Source organism: Falco rusticolus, chromosome 3 (genome assembly GCF_015220075.1).
Source record: "Falco rusticolus isolate bFalRus1 chromosome 3, bFalRus1.pri, whole genome shotgun sequence".
NCBI lineage: Eukaryota > Metazoa > Chordata > Aves > Falconiformes > Falconidae > Falco > Falco rusticolus.
The window spans coordinates 22172505-22197380 of record NC_051189.1 but is presented as its reverse complement, the minus strand read 5'-3'; the positions used below and the strand labels follow the sequence as shown (position 1 = coordinate 22197380).

The following is a 24876-nucleotide window of genomic DNA, read 5'->3' as shown; positions in this document are numbered from 1 at the left end:
CCAAGTTCTGATTACAGCTGACATTAGTCAATTAGTCAACATATCAGGCCTTTCTCTGACATCAGTACCTAACGCTCCATAATTTCAGCTTGCTGTTTTTAAAGGCTTATTTGTCACAGTTGTAAAATATCTCTATAAACTGACTGTGGGCAACATGTAGTTTCACAAAGGTCTTCAGAGAGAACCTTTTACCTTATCCGTTGCTAAATGATCATTATTATGTTTTTTAATTAAAAGGTGGTGTTATTATTTATCCAATGCTTATATAAAATGGATGAAGAAGAATTACAGATCTACAGTTTAGTGAGTTACCTCATGCTTGTGCTAAAACCAAATGACATTTGGGAAATATTCTTATTTTCCCCTACAATTAAGGAATAAGCCTAAAAGACTAAAGCTAAGTTGTTACTGAAAAAATTCTAAGAGCAAAGCAAACTAAAAATTAATATTTTGAGAATCTCATGTATGGTGATACTGCATTTTGTATTGAAGGATATTTTGTAAATGGAATTTGAAGGTGTATCATTGCTTTTATCACCGTTATAGTGGGCACTGACAAAACTTTGTATTGGTATTAAAAACATATGATGAAACCATTAAAAAAAAATACAGCATTATTTACCAAACTTCAGTGACTGCATAAAGATACTTGTATGCACATGACCGAGACTAGCATTTTACAATAAGAAATACAACAAAACACAGTATTTTGAAAAGTCTTCTAAAAGGAAAAAGTAATAAAAGTGGAAAGAATTTTCTGTTTATTATGATCATTTTAAATAGCCTAATATTAACAAATATTTCATTTATATGTAATAGTAAACACAAATTGTATCACCAATGGTATTTCCTAGTCAAGGCACAGTTAATACTATGGATGTTAGTAAGCGTAAAGCACTAGGGCACAATGACCCACTCATAACCTAATTAGACACAGGTGTGCTGATATTCTGTGAAAACAGAGGAGCAGTCCTTATTTATGGGGGAATAAGGGAAGTGATGATACAAAAGTAAACAATATGGTGAAGTGAATAATTTTTTAATGGTATCTGTCCTTGTATTTTTGTTGTCATTTCCCGATGATTTTGTTTACATATATATGTCTGTATATGAGGGTTTTAAAAATCAATGTAAAAATCTGAATACCTCAAAACTACATAAGGTTAGATTTTCTCTACTAATTCTTCTATAAATGAACAGAAGAAGATAGCTTCTTTAATTACCTGTGAAGAAAAGGAAGTAGTTGTTGGTGGCAGGGGTGTGGGGGGTAGGGGGTGGGTGTGTGTTTGTAGAATTCCTTGGAAAATCTTCCCTTCTAATTTGGTCAACAGGGTATTAGATAACATCAAAATTGCATAGTAGCAGGGCATTTCATTCTAACTCAAACATATCAAAATAACAGATCACAGACTCATTGAATTTAAAGAATTCTGCCTAGATTTACATTTATGTTCAATCAGGATCTGAATTAACTTTTTCTGGGACAATGCTCAAAGTAAGTGCAGGAAGTTCTATTCTAGTCAAACTACAAGGTGGCTTTTGTTTCATAACACACATTTGTATAGAATATTAGCTACCAGATCTTAGCATCAGGTTTTTATTTAAACTTTTCTTAATGTATAACCTCCCAAAGGATCTCAGAGTCTTTCCTAACTGCATTTGCCTTGATAAATGATTTTATACATACACATAACTTACAAGACTTTGGCCATACTGTGTATGCAGTTACCTGGGTATTCTAAGATTTAACATGGAGTAACTCCCCAAAAGTCTATGTTATAGCAGCTTTCCTGTGTGACCTTGGAAGTCATAGGATTATTTGACCCTCCTCTGATGGTTTTCATAGATCTCTATCCTATTTTCCAGCTTTTGCTATGTATGTTACCTATTTAAAAAAAAAAATTGGTTTGTAAATTCTGGAAGCAAAGCCTCTGTACTGGTATAGTTCTTCATTTATGTAAATAAATAGTTTCAGGCTCCTTTACAGGTCTTTAAAACCAGCACTTTGCAAAGAGGCTGGAAGACATCTCAGGATATAACTCAATAGTGATATAATATCACTGATTTGCCTGGGATCTTCAAACCTGAATTTGATCTCACAAGGTATAACATTCTTTTTTACTGAAATGCATACTAAAACTCAATTTTCTCTTCAGGGTTTTGGCTTGTAAAGAATAAGTCCTGTTTTTCTTTCCTTATACATGGGAATTTTAGTGCTGTAATAGTAATTTCAGTTTCTGTTCAATTTACAAAGGCAGAGAAAAAATTAAAAACACTGAGCACACATTCCAGAGATTAACTTTCGTTAGGTAATCAATTCAAATACATCTATGATGAAAATAGCTACTAAAGGAAATTGATACTAAACAGAAGAATAAGGGAGTTAGAAATGTTAGGTGTTTGAAAAGGAATGGTGTTAGCACAATATAGCTGACGAAAATTGGGGAGTACCTGGGCTTTACAGAGACATAGAGAGTAAGTAATGGGGGCATGAAAGATTATATAGTCACCTGAAGAAACATTTCAGAAAAGGAGGATCTGATAGTGTATAACAGCTCTATAAACTATTCCACAAACAGTTCCTGTTTGTATCAGAAATAAGAATGTTTGTGAAAGAAGGGGATAAAGAAGAGCTGCAGAGTCCATGAAAAACAGAGGAAGATATAAAAGTGAAAAACTGAGAAAAACAAAAATAAGCATAATGTAAAGGCCCTTTATGAGACTGAGGAAAAAGAGCCAAAAGGCAGATCACAGAGTTGGAGAAAATGTTAAAGTTATGAAATAGAAAGATGAATTATCAATCGCTAATGTTAAAAATTATACTCAGCTACTCCAGGGACTAAGTGGTTAGGAAGGTTCAAAAGGTAGCAGTTGGGAAGAGCAACTTTCTCAAGATTAGATTTTCACAAGATTCTATGTGCTGTGGAAAGACATGTTGAGAAAAATCTGAACGCTTTCAATTATTTCATTAAATAAAAAAACAAAAAAACCCCAAAACTAAACAAAAAAGGAGCACCTGAAAAAAAAGAAACAAACAACCAAATACACACATGGAAATATATTTCCTTTAACTAACCATGGACTGATTTTGAGAGTACAGTGAGCAGGAAATACACCATTTTTTAAAAAAAATTGAAGTGGTGGTATCAAAACTGTAACTGGGAAAAATTCCAAAGGGTTGAAACTATTATGAAGACTTTACAAGTCTGACAGTTTTCGTTATCACCTCCAAAAGCATAAATAACACTGACATCATCCAGTCCACTTTACTTGTCCAAATCAGTTTTAATATTAAACTGATATTTGATAGTATATGACTGTAAGTATACTGGAGTCATAAACACAGTGCGATTGGAAAATTTACAAAATCTGCAATGTGTGCCATGTGAGTGAGGGCAGACAGAGGCAGTTATATAAGCAGATGATAACACATCAGCCCAAGAAAGAAAAAAGAACCAGAGATCAGTTTCTATGGCAGATCAACTCAAAAAAGACAATATTAAAAATCAAACAAGTACTTCCTGTTTGAAAGATCAAAAAAAGGGGAAAAAAAACCAAAACCAAAACAAAAAAAAAAAAACAAAACCAAAAAAAAAACCAAACCAAACACCTGCAGGAAAACTGTATAATCCTTCTGGACTTCCACCGTAAGAATGGCATCCATAAAGGCCAGCATATTGACTATCATGAGCTTGTCAAGAAAGTATTAAGAAAATGGGTCTCTCAGGAACTTAAAATCCTAGAATCACAGAATGGTCAGTGTTGGAAGGGACCTCTGGAGATCATCTAGCACACCCCCTGCTAAAGCAGGTTCACCTAAAGCAGGTTGCACTGAGTTGCATCCAGGCAGGTTTTGAATGTCTCCAGAGAAAAACACTCCACAGCCTCTCTGGGCAGCCTGTTCACATGCTGTCACCCTTAAAGCAAAGAATTTTTTCCTTATATTCAGATAGAATTTCCTGTGTTGTGGTTTGTGCCTGTTGCACCTTGCCCTGTTACTTGGCACTACTGAAAAGACCTGGCCTCATCCTCTTGACACTCGCCCTTAACATATTTGTATGCATTGCCCATGAAACAACTTGCTGTCCATGAGAACTCCCAGGTCCTTCTCCACAGAGCTGCCTTCCAGCAGGCCAGCCCCAGCCTGTACTGGTTTGTGCGGTTGTTCCTCCCTGGGTGCAGGACCTTACACTTGCCTTTGCTGAACTTTGTGAGGTTTTTCTCCACCCAGCCCTCCAGCCTGTCCAGGTCTGGCTGAATGGCAGTGCAGCCTCTGGTGTGTCAGCCACTCCTCCCAGTTTTGCATCATTGGCAAACTTGTTGAGGGTATGCTCTGTCCCTTCATTCAGGCCACTGATGAGTAAGTTGAACAGGACTGGACCCATCACAGTCCCTGGGGAACACCACGAGCTACAGGTCTCCAGCCAGACTCTGCACTGCTAATCACAACCCTGAGCTCTACCATTCAGCCAGTTTTCAGCCCACCTCACTGTCCACTCATCTAATCCACACTGCCTGAGCTGACCTATGAGGGTGTTATGGGAGACAGTGTCAAAAGCCTTACTGAGTTCAAGGTAGACAACATCCACTCCTTTCTACTTGTCTACCCAGCCAGTCATTCCATCATAGAAGGCTCTCAGGTTGGTCAGGCATGATTTCCCCTTGGTGAATCCATGTTGACTCTTCCTGAGGACCTTCTTTTCCTCCACATGCTTCGAGATGGCCTCCAGGATAAGCTGTTCTATGACCTTTCTAGGGGTTGAGGTGACACTGATTGGCCTGTAAGTTTCCTGTGTCCATCTTCTTGCCCTTTTTGAAGACTGGAGTGACGTTGGCTTTAACTCCAGGCCTCAGCACCTCTCCTGTTCTCCATGACCTTTCAAGATTAACACTTTTTAATGTTTCCGTGCCAAAGAGAAATTCTTGATAGTATGAAATTTATGATATCTATTGCATGTTCAGAAGTACTGCATGATGACGTGTAGAAATCTGACCAAAGCCTGCTGGTATGTTAGAGAACTAAAAACTGCAGACAGAAAATAAGATCACAGAAGCTGGTCTGGGGGAACTTGTTTCTGCTGTAGTCTACCTCTGTATTTTGGGCAGGTATTATTTTAGATTAAGTTGGCAGAGTAGTCCAAAACAGAGTGTGGGAACAAACAACCAAAAAACAGTGTGGACAGTTAAATGCACTTTGATACCCTGACTTACATTTGATCCAAACTGCTTAACACATGAAGCCCCTTCAAATTGTGTAGGCTACCTGTTTTGTAAATATCAAGTGAACCAAAGCATGATATAACTATGAATTTGTTCATTGTTATATACACCAAAAACATGCATCACCAAAAAAAGAGAAATATAAAGGATGGCAGGAAAATCTCCAACAAGTTTCAAAAGCAGAACATATTAAGAAAAAAAAGTCCTGTCTGTGGATGATGCCAACGGCCAGACTGGGTTCATTTAGTCCAGTATGCTAACACTGACAGTGGTGAAAAGTGAATGCTTAGAGAAAAATGTTAGAATATGGCCACCATCTATAGTTCATCTTCTCATCATTACCATATTTCAATCATCTATAGTTAGGTACTTCTGATCTTGAGCTACTAATTTAGTAGTCCATGAGTGTCTAATTTAGACTCCTGGGTCAGCCCACAGCTAAAAGCTAAAACTGGTAAAGCACACTAGTAAGAAAAAGAGTTTCTGTGGATATATTAGTCACAAAAGGAAGTTCATATACAATCTGGATCCATTAATAAATGGGCGAGCCAACCCTGTGGTGCTGCAGTCCAATATGGAAAAGGCAGAAGTACTCAATGACTTTTCTGCATCAATTTCTACAGCACATCTGCTTCTACACATCTGTGTGTACAAACACGATTGGGAAGAAGAGGCACAGCCAATATTGGGGAACAGGTGAAAGAAGATAGCTCTATTCAAAGGCAGGGAGCCAGATACCTTTCACCAAAGGGTGCTGGAAAAAAATGGCTGATTCTATGCAAGGCTGGTATCATCTATGAAAAACTGTGGTGATGAGAAGATCTTACTGACTGTAGAAAGGCTAATATTACATGAATTTTCAAGTAAGGCAAAGAGAAGCTAGGAACCTCACATCAATCCCTGGAAAGAACATGTCCTCTAGGAAAGCACAAACAGGAAATCAGGAGCACTTACACAGATATACCAAAGGTGAATCATATGTAATCAACCTGATTGTCATCTATGACAAAATAACTGGCTACATGGACCAGTGGTAGATGCCATAGCACTCAGGGTAACAGTGCTCAACATCAGCAAAGTTTTTGATACTGTCTTCTGCAACAGTATCTTTGGGAACTGACAAAATATTCACTTAATAGATAGATTCAAAATTGGCCTGGCAGCTGTGTTCAAAGGGTAGGAATCAATGGCTTCATATTCAGCTGGTGGCCAGTTATAAGCTGAGCACTTGGATGTCAATATGGGGTCTTAGACTGTTTAGTATTTTCATCCTCAACCTTGATGTTGAGACCGCAGCAACTTCCAGCCCAGCAAATTTATGGAACATACTAAATCAGGAAAAGTAGCTGACACACTGAATAACAAAGCTTCAATCCAGACACTTGACAAAGTTGAGCACTGGCCCACCAGAAACCTCATGAAACTCAACATAGGTATGAAGTTCTGCACTACTGATGAGTAATGTGTTCTCATCCCAAATAAAACAAACCATTTACTCAACTACATTAGAAGTGGTGACAGCAGATCAATTGAAACTTTTATTCTGCTGGTGAGGCTTTATCTGCAATATTAAGCCCAGTGTTTAGCCTCACACTTCAAGAGAGATACTGATAAAAACTCTAGAGGGTGTGGAGGTTAGTCAGAGGCTCAGAGCACATGACCTGCAGTAAAAAGTTGAGACAGCTAGGCTTAATTAGTCTGACAAAAAGGAAACTAAGATACTATCTAACAGCAGACCATAACTTCTTCAAGAACCATTGCAAAGATAATGAAGCCAAACTTTCCTTAATGTGGCAAACAATATACAAGTGGCAGTTTAGGAAATTCAAGGTTTTACCTTACAAGATACTTCTTGTAAGAAAGGCAGGGCAGAACTGGAACATCATACCCAGACTGTTGTGAAATCTCCATTCTTGAGAGTTTTCAGGACTGGCTGTAAACAAAGCCACAGCTGATCTCATTTAGTGTTTGGCATTAGTCCTGCTTTGGGCAGCAGGTTGGAGTCAATGCCCTCTCAAGGACCCTTCCAATCAATATTTATATGACTTATTCAAGTTGTTCAATTTATTTTGAACTCATATAAAGCTTCTGCATCTACAACAGACAGTCCCACAGTAGTTCATAGCTTCAAAAGTGCATGCTTGGAATAAAACCAAGCTTAAGAGGTGGGCCAGGGTGAGGCGGGGGACAGGCCAAGGTTGGAGGAGAGATAGATGGCACAATTGAAATGCATCTATGCCTGTGCCCAAAGCATGGGCAACAAATAAGCAGAGCTGGAAGCCACTGTGCAGCAGGAAAACTATGACATAATCACCATCACAGAAACATGGTGAGAGAACTGGCATGACTGAAGTGCTCCAATGGATGGCTACCAGCTCTTCAGGAGGGATACACAAGGAAGGGGAGGCAGTCAGGGAGTGTTCCAATTGCCTAGAGCTGGATGATGGTGACAGTAGAGTTGAGTGTTTATGGGTAAGGATTAGGGCGAAGGACAACAAGGCAGATATTATGGTGGGAGTCTGTTGCAGACCACCCAACCAGGATGAAGAGACAGATGAAACATTCTACAAGCAGCTGGGAGAAGTCTCACAGTTGCTAGCCCTTGTTCTCATGGGGGACTTCAACTTTACCAGATGTCTGCTGGAAATACAACACAGCAGAGAGGAAACAGTCTAGGAGGTTCCTGGACTGTGTGCAAGATAACGTCCTGATACAGCTGGTGAGAAAGCCAGCCAGGGGAGATGCCCTGCTGGATCTTCTGTTTACAAACAGGGAAGGAAGGACTGGTGGGTGATGTGGTGATTTGGGGACATCTTTGGCATAGCAATCTTGAAAGGATAGAGTTTTCAACTTTTGGGTAGGTAAGGAGGGGGGTCTGCAGAACCACTGCCTTGGACTTCTGGAGGGCTGACTTTGGCCTGTTTAAGAGCCTGGTTGATGGAGTCCCTTGGGAGATACTTCTGAAAGGCCAAGATGTCCAGGAAGGCTGCACATTTCTCAAGAAGGTAGTCTTTAAATGTACAGGAGCGGGATGTTCCCATGTGCTGAAAGATGAGCCAGCAAGGGAGAAGACTGGCCTGTTTGAAGAAAGCTTTGCCTGGAACTCAGGGTAAAACAGAGATCTTATGACCTTTGGAAAAAGGGGCAGGCAATTCTGGAGGACACTAAGAAAGTCTGGAGGTTCTGCAGGGCAAAGATTAGAGAGGCAAAAACCCAGCTAGAATCCTGGCTGGCCACTGCTGTAAAAGATAACAAAAATGTTATTTACAAATAACTTAGAAACAAAAGAAGGGCCCAGGATAATCCGCATCCTTTTAAGGATGTGATGGGGAACATTTTCACAAAGGATGAGGAAAAGAGTGAGGTACTTAATGCCTTCTTTGCCTCAGTCTTCAATAGCAAGACCAGCTTCCTCTGGGTACTCAGCCCCCTGAGCTGGAAGGCAGGGATGAGGAGGAGCAGAATGAAGTCCCCACACTCCAGGAGGAAACAGTTAGTGACCAGCTGCTTAACAAACTAAAATGATGACTAAATTTCTGTTGCAGAGGATTTCCCAGCGCTCTGGAGATCATTGGTAATTCAGTTTTAACAGTTCTTAAGGAGTCACTGTTTCCCGCAAATCTTGTACTGTCAGAGGCTTCTGCTTGGGAAAGGAACCAAATAACTGCTGACAAACTAAACATACTATTCCCCTTTAAACTAGCCTTACATCTCATGCTGCCAGTTGTCTGAGTTTTGTTCAATGTTTGGCTTGAAGTTTCAGAGTCTGGAAGCTCACCTTGCACATCTGCAGAGAAAGGTATGTGATCCAGAGAATGTTTAAAGAAAACAAAGTGTGAAACTTCCAGTCAATCAATGTGGTTATACTTGCAAGTCATTTTTCCAAAGGAAGTAACTATAAATTAATTTATAATATAAAATGAATGAAGAAGTTATCATTAGTTATACTGTAATTCAACTAATTGGTATAAAAATTGTCTTTAATATAATTTGATATGCTTCCTTCTCTCAATAGAATCTATGCTTTTACGACCACACTAGCATCTTTGTGGTTGTCCAACCGCATTCCCTGCTTTGTTGTGATCCAAGTTTGATCTGAATCTCATCTTTCAATATGTAGTTGGACTACAGTACAGAGGTAGAGGGACAGAGATAGGCTTATTCATTCATTTCATGAAGCCAGTATTTTGGGGTGGTGGAGGAACGTGTTTGCTTCATAATAAAACATTTGTCCAAGTATAATTCAATTCGGCTATATTTATTCCACTATAAGTAAAGAAAAAAAGCCTCTAAACCCCAACAATTAAAAAAAGTAATAAGACCACATGAAAACTTTTTTTCTTCATCTATTACATCTTTCTTGTATTTTTCATAGGGTCATTGATTTTAAAATTGGACACTCATGTGGAAAAGATGTGGTTTTTACTGTATGACAGGTAATGTAAAATAAGCTGTTGGAAATTCCAGCAGAATGAACACTAGTACATATAAATTTTAAGAAATTTCCAGTGAAGGTGCTTTCTTTCTGAGGTAAAATGTAATTTTCAGTACAGGAATAGCTGGCAGCTATTAGTAAGTCTTCTTGACTTTATTTTAACCTGTAAAGACCTGTCATGCTCAAATAGGCATCTACAGAAACAAAACCTTTGAAACTTCAAAATATAGCATGGGGAATTCTGACATTAGAAAAAATATCCAAAAAGGTGAACATGGAGTGTCAGGTCCCAAAGAATGTCATGAAATGCTGCAGCTTGTCTCAAAGCTTACATTACAGATTTTCTAAGTCTGTATAAGACCCATGTAAAAGAATGTGCTAAGACAGAGACAGAGTTTACAATCAGAGCAGTATTGAAATTGCAATAAAATGCTTCCAAATATACACTTTCATATTTGAAGAAAGCTGAAGAGAAGTGACAAGAGCATGTTCTTCTCAAAAATAGATTAAATTCTACTGAAACTAGATTTTGATTAATCTTGTTAAAGATAGATCTAAACCCTTCTTCAGAATACTGTATTTTAAAATTAAGATATTTTAATTGGGATTTTCACTTTCTTATCAGAAGGGAAGAAAAAGACAAACTCAAAGTAAAGCTATTTCCTATATTACAGAGAGAGTGACTTTAAGAAGGCAAAGGGAAAAGTGTGCTAATATTCTATATATAAAACCTAGAAAAAATTTTCCATAGTAGTGTATTTTTTTAGCTAAATAGAAGCACTTTCTTTCAATGTCTTATTTATTTATTTTAAAGAATTAGTAGCATTCTTACTTTGGAAGCTTATGATGCAATTGAGCAACCATCATGGTAACAGCAATTACTGAAACAGGTTAATTTAAAAATTAACTTTATTCAATTTTCTGAAAACTTTTAGTTTCCTTTTGTTCCTTGTAAGACCTCTTTCCAATGTATTGAGTGTTCAACTTGAGATAAATGACATATGTATTACTAACATTCACCAGTCCTGTTATTTACAATTACAAATCCCACCATTCACATTTATAAGACTTTTAACAAGCTTTAGAGAGGAAACCACCTTATTTATCCCTAATATGTGTAAAAGGAATACAAGACAAGAGTAATTGTTTCCTTTTTCAAGGCCTGTCAATAAAAAGGCTAGAAATTATGCACGTGTGTATGTATATCTGTCCTCCCACTATTTCCAAATACAATGCTTTTGCATTATACAGAGAGGCTACTAGAAAGCCACTGGAAAGACTCATTCTTTTGAAAGAGAACTAGTACTTTCTGGGTTGTTTCTGAATGGGCCTGCCTATTAAGGTGAAGTTGCATTAGATGGGATTTATTTAGAGAAGATTATCCAGACCAGAGCGGTTTTATCTTGAAAGAAACTGAACTATGAAAATTGAAATACTTAGTTGAAAGGAATTAGTTCAAGGACAGCTTTCAAGCATAAATTTGAGGTGGCAGTGAAGCCATTGAGAAGCTTGTGCTTTCAGAAACTATTACTGCTCTGCAATCTAACCTGTTAGAGAAACCAGGAAGCAAGTAGGCTGCCCTTAAAATCAACAGGATTTTAGACTATTGCTAGAATCTGTCCTCAACAGAAAAATGATCAATTAAGTACTAGTTGGATTTTTGTGGGTTTTTTTTTTTCATTTTTTTTTACTTTGTAAAAAGGTTGGTTCTACACTAATGTCCAGAAGTGATCAAAATAAGGTTCAATACAGTACAGTTTGATCTAAAAACATATACTTTGGCGGAAGATGAAAAATACTTTCTCACCAAAATAAACATCTCTGACCCCCAAAATTACAACCCTAAGACCAAGAGCATAACAATCTGTCAGATATAACTTCTGTTTATTTTCTTTTGATCAAAAGCTTATTTACCTTCAGTGAACATCACCAAAAATGTCATTAAAACCAACACACATCTTTTTCACTTTCACTTTTTTCAATTCCAGTGGATATTGTATTTGTAAGCCATGTTCTTTCATTTACATACATTTGAAATGTCTAAGATATTTCTTCTTGTCCATTATGATGGGACTGCTTTTATCATTATGTTATACATATAAGCGTTAAATATCACATTCATGGGAGCTGATGAAAAAGCTGACCTTCCCTCACAGATAATTTGGGGACTTTTTTCCAAACAGGAAAAAAAAAACCCCACTGAATTAGTGAGAAATTAGGAGAAAAAAACACTTAAAAAGAAAACATTGATTTTGATATCTTGTACATCTTGCATTCTATTGTTCAGTAATCTCAATGCCTTCTTTCACTTTCTTATAAATTCATTTGAAATACAAAAGAATGACAGTCACATCATCACAGCACATAGTGAAAATAATTTTAAATTATATCCTAATAGTGTAGCCTAAAAAGAAATGTGAGGGCATGATCATCATCATTGCATCTCCTTCAAGGTACTGCTCCTCACATAACTTTAACTAAAATGGTCTTGCAAGTAGGTCTTTCAGTGTCACTTGCAGAGACAACACTAGAAAAGGACTTGCAGATTATCTGTCTAAGCCTTTTGCTATCAAGCCATATTTCTGAGGTTAATATACAAAACACTGGCCTAAGCAATGATTTTAGAAATCATGATAGTTAAGAAATACAATTCATTTATTTCGATTTCTCTGAAAATATCAAGAAATCTTTTTTGTCAGGTAATGTCAGAAATGGCATTCTATATAAAATTAGTTATAAATCTTTCTCTGAATAATTTAACTCTTTCTGTTCTCAAAACTAGAGAAATAGAGAGACTATAATAACTAATGAAGAATTATAACTAACTAACTGCCAGCTAGCACATTTACTTGTGATCTCATTGTCAGTTACATGTTCTGTTTGATTATAGGGCGGGGGAAAAAAACCAAACAAAACAAAGTACAAGAAGTTATGTGAAAGAATGAAGTAATATAAATTCATAAAATCTTTGCTCATCTCCCATATTACTCTTAAAAAAAATTATCTGCAAATGTTAGGAAATGTGCTGCATGATATCTAAAATATAAAATACATACAAACCAAACCTGAATGTAATAAAACCAATTCATTTAAAAATTATCAATCTCTCTCCTACTTATTTCTTCCTTTTCTCTTTCCTTGCTTAGGTGTTTTGAAGTGATTTGCAAACATAACCATAATGTGAAATTAGCATATGACTGAGAGCAAGATAATAGCTTTATATTTAATGCTTTAATACAGTCTAAAATTTGTCTCTGTATCAAATATATAATAATATGTATGTTTAATATTTTTAGTATGTGACTAAATGATTATTCCAACAACTGAAAAAGAAACAAATCAGAAACTTAGATAAGAGATGAAAAATAATTCAAAACATTTTCAAGAAGTTTTTATGTATGTGTCTTTACTCATACAGTACATGAACCAGTGCTGTTACTGACAGTAGGAGTCATGTATGTTCACTGAGAAAAAGGCATAATATTTTGAAAGAGTACTGCAGTATTTTTTTCTTTAAAGACAAGGAATTTGAAAGATAGCTGAGAATGGAGGAGAATATAGCAAAATAAATCCAAAAATAGTCTGCATTAAGAGTGCTAAATCACTCTGAGGACTACTCGGGAAATACATCTGCATGTTTCAAACTTCTGGGTTCCTGAAAAACATACCATAGAAAATGCAATATTCTATATTAGATTCTAACGAGTATTTCTATAATAACAACCGAAACCTCTTCTGTAAGTTTTTATTGTTCTTTTTGTGTTGCATTCAGTTCTGCTTTGCCTTCACAAAAACCTCCAGTACCATATGTATGCTCAATATTTGTAAATCTAATATAGTATTTACATGAGAAACTTATTTTAACTTACCTTCAATCCATTTTTTGCCAGATTATCAGAGATATATGCTCTCTTCGAAATAGGTATTTTATCTTCTTTGCATCCTAAGTACAGGCTATATTGCACTACATAAGTTTATACAGAATTCCATTTCACTTTTTACTGAGAGGTTCAGGTTTGAAAGAGTAGCTCAACAACAGCAATAAATTTTTAACATACATTTTCCAAGTTCAGTATTAGAGAAATGATACAATGGTAGGGTTTATATTTTACCTAAAATCCGAGCCTATCCGTTTTCCATTTTCTGGTTCTCCCGGATCTGGACACAAATTGGATGCCTGTTTAATACCTCCCTCATTTACTGTAAAAAAAAAAACAAAATAAAACAAAATCAACAAAAAAAGATTAAATAATATAGGTTTGAGGAAATACAGAGTTAAGCAGTTAACAAATAGGAAAAAGTATATTCTCTGCCTAAGTTTCTCCTCCCTATAATAAGCAAAGTATGCATTTTAAGGTTTGTTTGTGTTTATTGGTTTTTTTGTGGGTTTTGTTTCCAAAAATAATGTAAGTTTTTTGTAAGTTATACTAATCATCTATTTTGATTTCTTATAGTATTATTGAATCCTTATGGAAATGTTATTACTATTCCTTTAGAAAAAATAATGTTTAGAGGGGTGTTCATCAGGTTTAAGGCTGTAAGATTTTACTCTGAAAATAATCTAATAAATGTATCCTCCAATAAGAGCTGACCTTTTCTCTTTAAATTATAATAAAACTTGAATTCATAGACTCATATTGAGAGAATTGTCCTTACCCCCAAAATATGATGATCTGAAGGTAAATTCAAAATGCCAGTTTGATTTGCATATATTTATCTTAAAATAAACTGAAATGGATCTTCAGAGAGAAACTTCCTGTGAACCATTCAGCATGGTTTTCCAAAATGCATATGTAGCGATTTATCCCTCAGCATACCCAATCACCTCTTCACTCATTTTTTCATTGCATTATATACTTGTAATTTTTACAGCTTGCAAAAGTATATCTTAGAAAAATAATATAGGCCAAAATAATTCTATTAATTTTGTATTTAATTTTTTAAATTCATTGAACCAGGAGGTAGCAATTCCCAAAAAAACAGTAGCAAAGGAGGTTGGTCTGCTATTTGGTAAATTCATGGCCTGATAGAAGAATATGTTCTATCAAGTTGACATGAAAGACAAGTTGACATGAAACCAACAGATTTATCCTAAGCAGATATTTTCATATTTATTCATTTTTATTTCTGCAGAAGTAGACCAACTGATTTGTTATATATAAAAAAGATTATAACTTTCAAGAAAAAGTTTGCATATAATTATGCTAATTACATTACATTATAAATTGAATGTACCTGAATAAACAAATGTTAGTTTCTAACTATATTTCTAAAGGGTGTTCGTGAAGTGTCAGCTTTTAATGAAGGACAGCAACATTCAGAATACTTAGGGGTTTCCCCTTCTTTGAAATTTGTCTTCTTACATATACAGAAAAGACAGAATTGGTTTGGTACCCCTGAGAAGTCAAAGGTCAAATGTTGCAGAGAGTTAAAAGGAAAACATCTCAACTTAGCACACTGATAGAAAACCTGTATCAGGCTCAGCCCTTGTCAACTGGAACCACAGTATTTATTCTCTGCCTGGAAAGAACTGTATCATGTCCAAGGTTGTTCTAACCGCAAACCAAGGCAACCTCTGTTCATTTGCATCAATATGCTCAGGGCACATTTGGGCCAGGAGGGCTCTTCCTTAGAACTCGTCCATATTACTGTGTTTCAGTCTTTTCCTTCTGCAGTACTTGTACATGTGTTGAAACCATATTAGCTATAGAAACCCAAGTTCCTGCTAGTGTTGGCATATATATATATATGTGTGTGTATATATATATATATATATATATATATATATATGACAATTCCAGTTCCACAGACTGCACTTCACAAGGCCATCTAGCAGGAACATGTTGGATGAGCATTTAGAATGAACTCTCTTTTTGAAATATCTCGGTGGTTTTCCCTATTTCCAAAGCCTAGATCAAGATGTGAGAAATTCAGAATCATCATAAGTAGCCTATATATATAGAAAAGACCTTAAAACTTTGGGTAGACAGTTAGGATTCACAGAGCCATGCAGGAAGGGAAAGGATGTGCACTGAGAACAAGTAGGGAAAAAGATACTTTCTCAGTTTTTTGAAAGTCTGCTAATTTTTCTGACATTAAACATATCTTAAAACTATGGTAAGGAAATTATTCATGATGCCTGATAAGAATAAATAAGAAATTAAAATAAAGTGGTGTCATTTGGGGGTTGTATCATATATCTATGCACACAGAAGAAATTCTTTAAAAAAAAGAAAAAAGCAAAAATATTTAAACAGAAATATTTACTTATATTGCAATTCATGTTTTAATATTTCAAATATTCATTGGAATTCTGTACACTATATTTCCCCATACACAGGTAACAGAGTGAATATTCATAGAAAAAAGGAAATTCTACCGGATTTCAAAACACAAGAACTATTATATACTTCAACTTCTCAAAAAATGGAAGCTTGAAAATATTTTTTTTTGTTTTGACATCTTCTGTATAAAGTTCAATTCCTAAAAATATTTTATTAGATGAATTTTAAATTATAATTATGGGTTTACTAATATTAAAAAATAAAATTTTAAAGGCTTCTGTTAAAGAAAATCAATAAAATAATTACAGTGACAAAATTAAAATAAGACATATAACACAGCAAAAATTCAGAAGAAAAAGTGATAACTAGAAGCAATTAAACTGATTTCTGATTTGATTCCAAATCAGAAATATATTTAAGTACAAACTTAAAACTGTTCTGATGTCTGTTAAGTACTTAGCAAAAAATAAATGCATTTTTTATTATTTTTTTTATGTTACTTTTCCAGACGTTTGATTTTTCAGTGTACTGAAATACAGTTCTGTGTACTTCCCCAGATATCTGTCTGTCTATGTTTGTTTGTTTTATAGCCCAGATAATCATATGACAATAGGAAATGAAAGGCTTCCTGTACTAAATTAAAGGCTTCCCTAGGGAAAGGATTAATTCATGGTCTGGTCATGAAACTAGGAGCAAGAAGTTCCAGAGTTCTCATCCAGAGTGAATTAGGTCCTCCAATGCTATTTTTTTTTTTAATCTCAACACCTGCAAAATTAAGTTGATGAATAATTGTTTCGAATTTTATCATTATATCAAATATTACTGTTCTGGCTTTACTATGTATAAGTCACCCATGCATTAGTATTGAATGTTATATACCTGATATATTAAAAAAAAAAAAAAAAAGTAAAATAAGGAGAAGACATACACATGAGAAATGTTAGATGATAATTTCTAAAGATATTGCTAATACAAGGCATAATGTAAAATAGGTATTCACTTGTCCTTATCTTATTTCCACTACAGTTGAATGATGGTCATCCTTTTTTTTAAAGGAACCTATTTTTTTAAAGGACTGTAATACAAGTACAGATTCAGCTGAGGCCACACTGGATATTTTATCTAAAGTCAACAGCTAAATACATAGGTTTTTCATGACATACTGCCTCTTCAGTTTCCTCAGCTACCAAAGTGACTAGCTAACCAAATGCTAGATTACAATATAAAATATTAGTTATCTATTTATGACAAGATTATGATCACTAAAGGTACAAATCATCAAGGTTTTCACCTTCAGTTATTATTGACTCATATAATCTATTCTGCATAACCAATATAATAAGATACAGAAGTTTTCAGCTTTACATAGAATATCATAACATATGAAATTATATAAAGACTTTCAAAATTATATTGATAAATTTCATCACTAATTTTGTAACAATCACCTTTAGATATCACAAGTGTCTGGCACTTTAAATAGTAGTTCTTATTAAAGTTTATAAAGTGGAATATTTAGCAATTTGTGCAAAATAAATTTGTAGTGAAACTGTTTTATCAGCCATTGTACTATTCTCATTTGTAACTATAAAAGCACAGATGGACTATCAGACAGAGATCTCAGTGATGCACCTTATAAACTCTACTGTAATTGTCTTACTGTTATTTCTTCTTTAATAATCATTCTACTTTCCAGTAACCCAGTATGCATAGTTTTCAGAAAAACCAAGAATGTCTTACAGAACTACTTAGGTGATGCAGTTTACAGAAAAGTTGAATATGGCAATATGCTACATTATAAAAACTGAAGTGTGTTTGTTTGGTTTTTTTTTTTACTTCATAAACATTAAAAGGTCTTGCTGCTTAAAGACATCTTTTTATAAAAAAAAATCACATATGCTGACAGTTTAAAATCTAAAACTGAAAACTGCATTACAGGTTATGCAACGTGCCCCACTAAATTCTGGAAACTGAATCTATCGCTGACACTTTAAACAAAAAACTAGTGCAAATGTGTCCAACCTAAGGAGCTTCAAAAGCAATTCCTTTCACTCTTGTGAAGAACAATAAAATGTAGTATAAGCAGACATAGGCTAAGCATTTAAATCATCTTTATTTTAACCAATTACTTCTAAATATTTAAAATGCGGTTCTAGTCAAAAAAGGAACTCTATAAAAATGGCAAGTTGTTTTTTGGGTTTTCTTTTTCAAAATACTCTTTAATGTATTTAGACTCATACCTGTTTAATTTAGAAAGCTGCCTGACTCCTCCTTATGAGTTAATCAGGACTCAGTTCTCTAAGATGCTGAGCACTTTCAGTTTCTTTTTTCTATAATTAAAGCTGAAGGCACTAAGCATCTCCAGAATTTTTTAAAACTACAGTTAGTTAATCAGTTCAAAATGTCAAAGTCAATGAAGGAAAAAAAAAATCAGGAAGTGACTTTATGTGTGTCTCTTCAAAAAAATACATGGTTACACATTTCTAAATGATTATACCCTTTGGTTTATATAGCTTTTTGCTGCTAGTACTAATTTTCAACTAAAATAGCATGTCTCCTTTTCGCAGCTAAGACTTCAGCTGACACCTGGTAGGCTGAATATTTATTTATTTGTGAATACTGCAAATTTTGTGTGAAATTACAGACAAAATGTTTTTCTGCAATGCCAGATTTATAGAAAGCTTGCCTTTAGAGTAGAACCATATTTAAAAATTCACCATGCAGACTGGAGAAACAGATTTAAATCAGTCATATTATCAGAAATACATAAACGATTTTGAAAACACACAAACAACACAGACAGCACAAACTTCACTCTTGCACTAGAAAAAAGTAACAAAAAAGGAGTACACTCACAGATAGAAAACTTGTTGCTGTTGTCTTTCCCTGGAAACAATTTAAATCCTCTAGATTTAAAATCTATGGCCTTTTTCACTAGTTAAAAAAAAAACAAAACAAAAACAAGTATCAGGCAATACAGTCTAAAATAGTTAATTTCATTTGACAAGTTTTATCATGGAAGTATATACAAACTAGAGTACTGGCTATCTAACAAGCTCATATTGTGTACTTTTGGTGGAAAACAGTTTACAAAAACAAGTACCAAATTGTACACCTGACAAAGAAAAGAAGTAAGACCTGTAACTTAATTTTTCTCCTGCATAACCAAGAAAAAAAAAAAATAATGGCCAAAAGTGTTTATTTCTATGCACCACATAGTTGCGAAAAACATTGTCACACATTTATGGAATCTTGAAAATTAAAAGAATGATAGATATGGTTGCTCTAAAACAGCTGAACAGTTGAATCTTATCTGGTCTTCTGTGTTAAGAAACAATAATGCTCGTCTTCCACTCCCTCTATTAAAAACAAAACAAACAAACAAACAAACAAAAAAACCACACCAAAAAAACCCTCAAAAATGCCAAAAAACCTGCAGAATACTTTCATATCTGCCAACTGAAAAGTCAGCAACCTTTTAAAAAAATGTTCTAAAACAGTTTTTAAACAGCTGATTTTTCTGTGAAATTTTAACTCAATTACTCTTTCCAGTCATAGAGAATTTAAAAGGAAAAAAAGTCACCCATGACATGTAATTTAAAGCACACTGAAATCCAATATATATGCATATATGCTCAGATCTGAATTCCATAAGCATCCAAGCAATATAGGGCATATATTAATCCACATATATTCTGAAAAGGTTTAATCAGCAGTAGAAATGTCATCATATTTTTTGTCGACATATTTTGCCTGTTACTTCAGATTTTAAAATTTACATTGAAAATCAGTATTACATTTGGGAAAAGACAAAACAGAGGCAACAGCTATAAAATTACAGTGTTTTAGTGCACAAAAGTCCTTCTAAAAGTAACACACTGGAATACATTCTCAAATTCTATAGGCATCCAGATTACCTCCCCATTCTGAAACTACCTCCACTAGTTGTTTTCAAAATTGACCTTAGTTATGTTCCTAGCTTTAGTACGGAAGAATAACTTTTACTCAGGAAATACTGAGATTTGTTACTCTGTGTTTAGATCACACAGACAAAACAGAAATATTTTGATCATAGATAAATTAAGCATACCGGGCTAATTTTCTGTTTTAACTACAGAGATCTGAATGCAAAAGTAAAATACAATCCACTGTTCTGCTGTTGGTTCTGCAGATGCTCCTCTTTCTAGCTTGAAAATTGTTACTTGCAAAGTGTAATATGGAAGTTAGTTGGCTCCCACCTCACTCTTAACCCCACAGCTGAACTATTTCTCTAAAAGTTCTTGTTTTGTGCTGGCTTTATGATAAAGGCAGTTAATCCAGGTAAACCATGTGGCCTCAATACATATTTGAAAATAAACAACTAATAAAAGGAGAGTAAACCAAAAATTTAAGAGACGTTAAAAAGGCAAAAAAGCACAACAAACCTTTTCTTTCAGTCATTACACTATGTGCCCCTTTTCCCCAATACACTCTGCCAGTGAGCAATGAACAATACATAAAAATGGACCTTCTAGAAAAATTTCAAGTACAGGTTAATTTTAAGTACATCATACTCAAGTGACTTGATAGATTAGATACATTTAAAAACTCTATGGAAGAACTTGTTTTATGTTGCGTACAAGCAAATACTACTGATGAAGTCAACAGAGATTAAATGAACTAGGTCTAAGAGAAGTTAATGTGAGAAGACAGTACGTCATGAAAAAATTTCTCAGCACCCATTAACTTATAGAAAATGAACAGTCAAAGAAACCCTTACATGAGGCATAAATACCAAAGTAGCAAAATATTATTGCTATTTTAAAATAAATAAAATTATTTATTTCCACACACAAGAGCAGAACAAGATTCAGGAGAAAACATACTACTAAAAAAGACAATTTATAGGATAGATATAGGAGGTGATGATAAATATTTTCACACTCCTGATGGAAGAGACCACATTTTCTTGTAAATACACACAGGCTTTTCTCTCAAGATGCAAAATGTAAATTTCTTTGTGTATCATAATGTAACCTATAAGTATTGCTTATGGTTCTGGTAAATACATTATTTGCAGGAGCACAACATACCTGTTGGCACAAAGTACTATATGTTTTAATATATTTTTTAACCTTTAATACCATAAGCCCTCCCACCCCAAATTAATTGAAGTCTACAACTAATACAATTCTCAGTAGAAGTCATGGACCCAAGAACTGTACTTTCACATAGTACAGCCATACTGGAATAGCAGTAATGCTCTCTCATCATTGTGTGAGATTTCTAAGATGCTATTTTGACATACACATAAATGTTGGCATATAGCTGTAAACTTCTCTTTTGGTCTTCTCTGAGCATCAGTGTAAAATAACTCCTCATGAATCAGAAGATAGGCCTAGCTATTTTTCCACACCTAAGTAAAATGGGAGTGGGCTTGAATACATGATTTCAAGTGGTGGGATGGGTTTAAATACTCACATTAGGGAGACGCTTGTCCTCTAGTTTTAGAAATCATCATAACAACAAATTAAAGAATGAAGACTAATTTGGGGGTTTTTGTTTGTTTCTACTCGTCCTGAAACACCTGAATGGCATACCCATAGTCTGTCTAGACAAGAAACAGAGTTCAAAAGATCTAAGATGGAACTGGAAATAGTTTTAAGAGTGTTTTGGTGAAGACATTTAAAACAGTAAAAAATTTTTATAACTATTTGCATCACTATGCCAAGGCTATGAAATACCACTAGGAAAGAGAGCAACTCAAGATCTCTGAAGCATCTTTACACTACAAGAGAAAAATTTTACTTCTACCTGGGTTTTGTACATTGATTTATTAAACAGTAGTTTGTGAATACACTGTGAAGGAATAATTACAGAAATGTATTTGGTTCAAACATGCCTTCACTAAACTACATGTCAGATGGCATATGCATGTATAAACATAAAAATAACCCCACCATCACCAAAAATCCAACACCCAAAACACATAAATATATTCTTTAATATGTGGTAAACTAGGCCTTATTTTGCACATGCCAATGTGGAAACCAGTGTGGAAAATGGTAACTGTTCAAAAACAGGCTCAGCATACACATGACAGTAAGTACTAAGAATGGTTATCAGTTTTCAGAAGTCTCAGAGGATGGATTCATGTCAGCAAACAGCACAGTTCTACACATCTAAGCTAGTCCACAAAGAGAAACAGAGATTTTAAGGGCTCGAATCATCTGGCCTAAGATACCTACTTTCTCATGAGATTAATTTAGATTTTGATACTCCCATTTCTCTCAAGACAAGCAGTTCAGATGTGATAATGCTACTGAAAGAAATATGGTCAGCCTACTATATTTTCTTACTTCTGAATGGCCAAGAAACAGGGAAATCGATTAGACAAAAAAAGTAGGATACCCCTGAGAAAGCATACCGGTGTAGATGGAAGGCAGCAGAAAATTCTCTAATGCTTTGAAGAATAATATTCATAAATTAAAACAGATGTGAACTCAAAGCTTCCTTTATGCCCTGTCCTTAAATCCATCCAAGTATCAAGCCAAAAATAAAACTGAAAAGTTACATCAAGGAAATCAAACTGTTCAGAGACCAGGCTTAATCATGATGTCTAAAATAGAATAAATCTTCAGTAACGCTGTCATATAATTAACTGGAAAGACTAAAAAAAATCTATTTTAATCAAAATTTATAAACTTCTATCTGATCTAACCACCTGTCCACTGCTATAATGCAAGGAAATGCTTAGAAGTTTCTTTAATACCACTTTAAATACATATGGCTTGTAGATTGGTTGGTTGGTTTATTTTTAATTTATAGATTTAAAAGTCAGCAAGTTGGTTTGGATTTTTTATTTTGGGGGTCAGGAATGCCAATGTACATTTCCTATCCAAATAAGCCTCTGACAATCCTGAATGTATTTGTGATCACGTGACCTGATGAAATGTAACCAGTAGCATCAGAACTGTGCGACAATGAATCACAGATTATGTTAAAAAAACTTGAAAAGTACTTTAGCATCCACCTTGGAAGCTTGTGCTTTTTTTCCTGTTCAAATGGCTTTATTACAGCATGAAAGATTATAATTTATGTGACTGTTTCTAAAGTTAGAAGGGTCAATGTCTTCTGCAAGTATGAAAGATGGAACTGAATGCTTTATTGACATGGGAAGGATATGAACAGTCCTGGTAATGGAAGGAGTCCAGGTAAGAAGTTTTGCATCACATGGTAAGCTAATATTCAGCCAATAGACAGACAAGACTCATGTACACTTTTCAAGTAGTAAATTTATATGTAAACTGAAATACATCTAGAATAATTTTATTGAAGTTGTTGACCAAAATGGTCTCTCATGTAAGCTAAGGAAGATTCAAACACTTACAGGCAAAGTTTTAGACAAAAAAAAAATTAAAATACTGCCTTAAATTTTTTTATAAAAAGGTGTAATTCTGCATATTCATGCATAGTCATATGTGTACAGCCTATATACAAACAGTCATGAGAAAGGACTAATCTAGACAATTACTGCATTTTACTTTTCAGGCTAAGTACTATATTAAAAAAGGACATCAAGTTAAAAAAAGAATGTATCTACATGTGTTTTAAGCACGTGTATTATAAAAGAAACACTACTTAGACGTATAATTTCCCTAGCACTACCTTGAGTACAACAAGCTCTCAGACACTAGAAATGAAATTTACTTTCAATAATGAAAAAATTGTTCAGTTCACACAATTCTGGCTTCAGTGTAAAAGTACATCCTGAGAGCTACACAAGACATAAATTTCAAGACAGAAAATTTGCTTCCACAATATGGAAGCAGTGGGGTCTGTAGCCACGTGAAGGATATTTATTTAAAACACTGACAACCTACAAATACATGTCTTTATTTCAGTTATGCAACAGCATTTTTGTAAGTAAATTGTCCAGCTTGTCTTGTCTATGTTTTGTAAACTTTTATACAAAGTATAAGCTGCGTTCAAAATGCTGATAACTAAAACATCATCATTCTATGCAAAACAGACACTCAGGTTCCATTACTATAACTATACAGAGTATTAACCAGGGAAACTTAGGCCTCTTCTGACCTTATAAACTTCTTTACTTATGTGTAGCTCAAAGTACTTCCAACAATGAAACAGCCCCTCCCCACTCCTGAAGCTTTCTTACATTATATTATATTATATATTCACTATCACTCAGCTAATGCAGCTGGAGAACATCATACTATCAAAGCCATTATTTCATGACTGCACATACAATCATCCTTAGATGACATCTGCAGAAATACAATATTATGTTCAAAAGAGGAGGTAGATTGCTTATTTGACTGTACCTAAATGTTTGTATTGTATATACATATATGCCCATACAACGTGTTTTAGAAAACATGTAATATCCCTGGAAATAAAGGGAAAGTTTGATGCCCCCTCACAATCTCTGTATTCTTTTGTTTCTTATCTTTGACATTTACTTGAAGTCAACTGCAATGGATTCTCTTTGAAAATATCTGAATCAAAAGTAGCTGTTAAAAGAAATTCTGGGGTGAAAGTCTTTGAGAGTATATTATCTCGAGATTTATTTTTTTCTTTTTCTCACATGACTGAGAAAGAAAAGTTAATCTTTCCTTTGAATCTGTATTCTCAAAATTCTTCCCAGCACACTACTGTTACATAGAAAACAGAAATTACTACCATTTGTTTTTCTTTGTATTGGGTCCAAATGCTAGGGAAGCTGAAATTAAAAACACTTGTAGATTCAGGATTACATGGTCTTCTTCAATAAGTGTACTTGCTGGATTTATGGTATCCTAGAAATAATGAATAATTAACCCATTAACTTCTTTCTGAAGAGACAGAAGATAGCTGTTTGGAATACAGTGCAGAACTGATTCTGACTGGTGCAGAACCAGTCAAGAACTTCAGTATCTGATGATGGCAGATTTTACT

At 34.5% G+C, this 24876-nt stretch overlaps 1 protein-coding gene across 2 annotated transcripts in view; it reads right to left on the bottom strand.

The window, feature by feature from the left end:
* Positions 1 to 24876, bottom strand: part of CSMD3 (CUB and Sushi multiple domains 3) — a 720137-nt gene that overhangs the window by 417370 nt on the left and 277891 nt on the right. For both annotated transcript variants that reach the window (XM_037381737.1, XM_037381738.1), the window contains 2 exons: positions 18796 to 18873; positions 13768 to 13855 (listed from right to left, as the gene is read on the bottom strand). In XM_037381737.1, coding sequence (XP_037237634.1) covers positions 13768 to 13855; positions 18796 to 18873 — 166 coding nt within the window. The remainder of the gene's footprint in view (positions 1 to 13767; positions 13856 to 18795; positions 18874 to 24876) is intronic.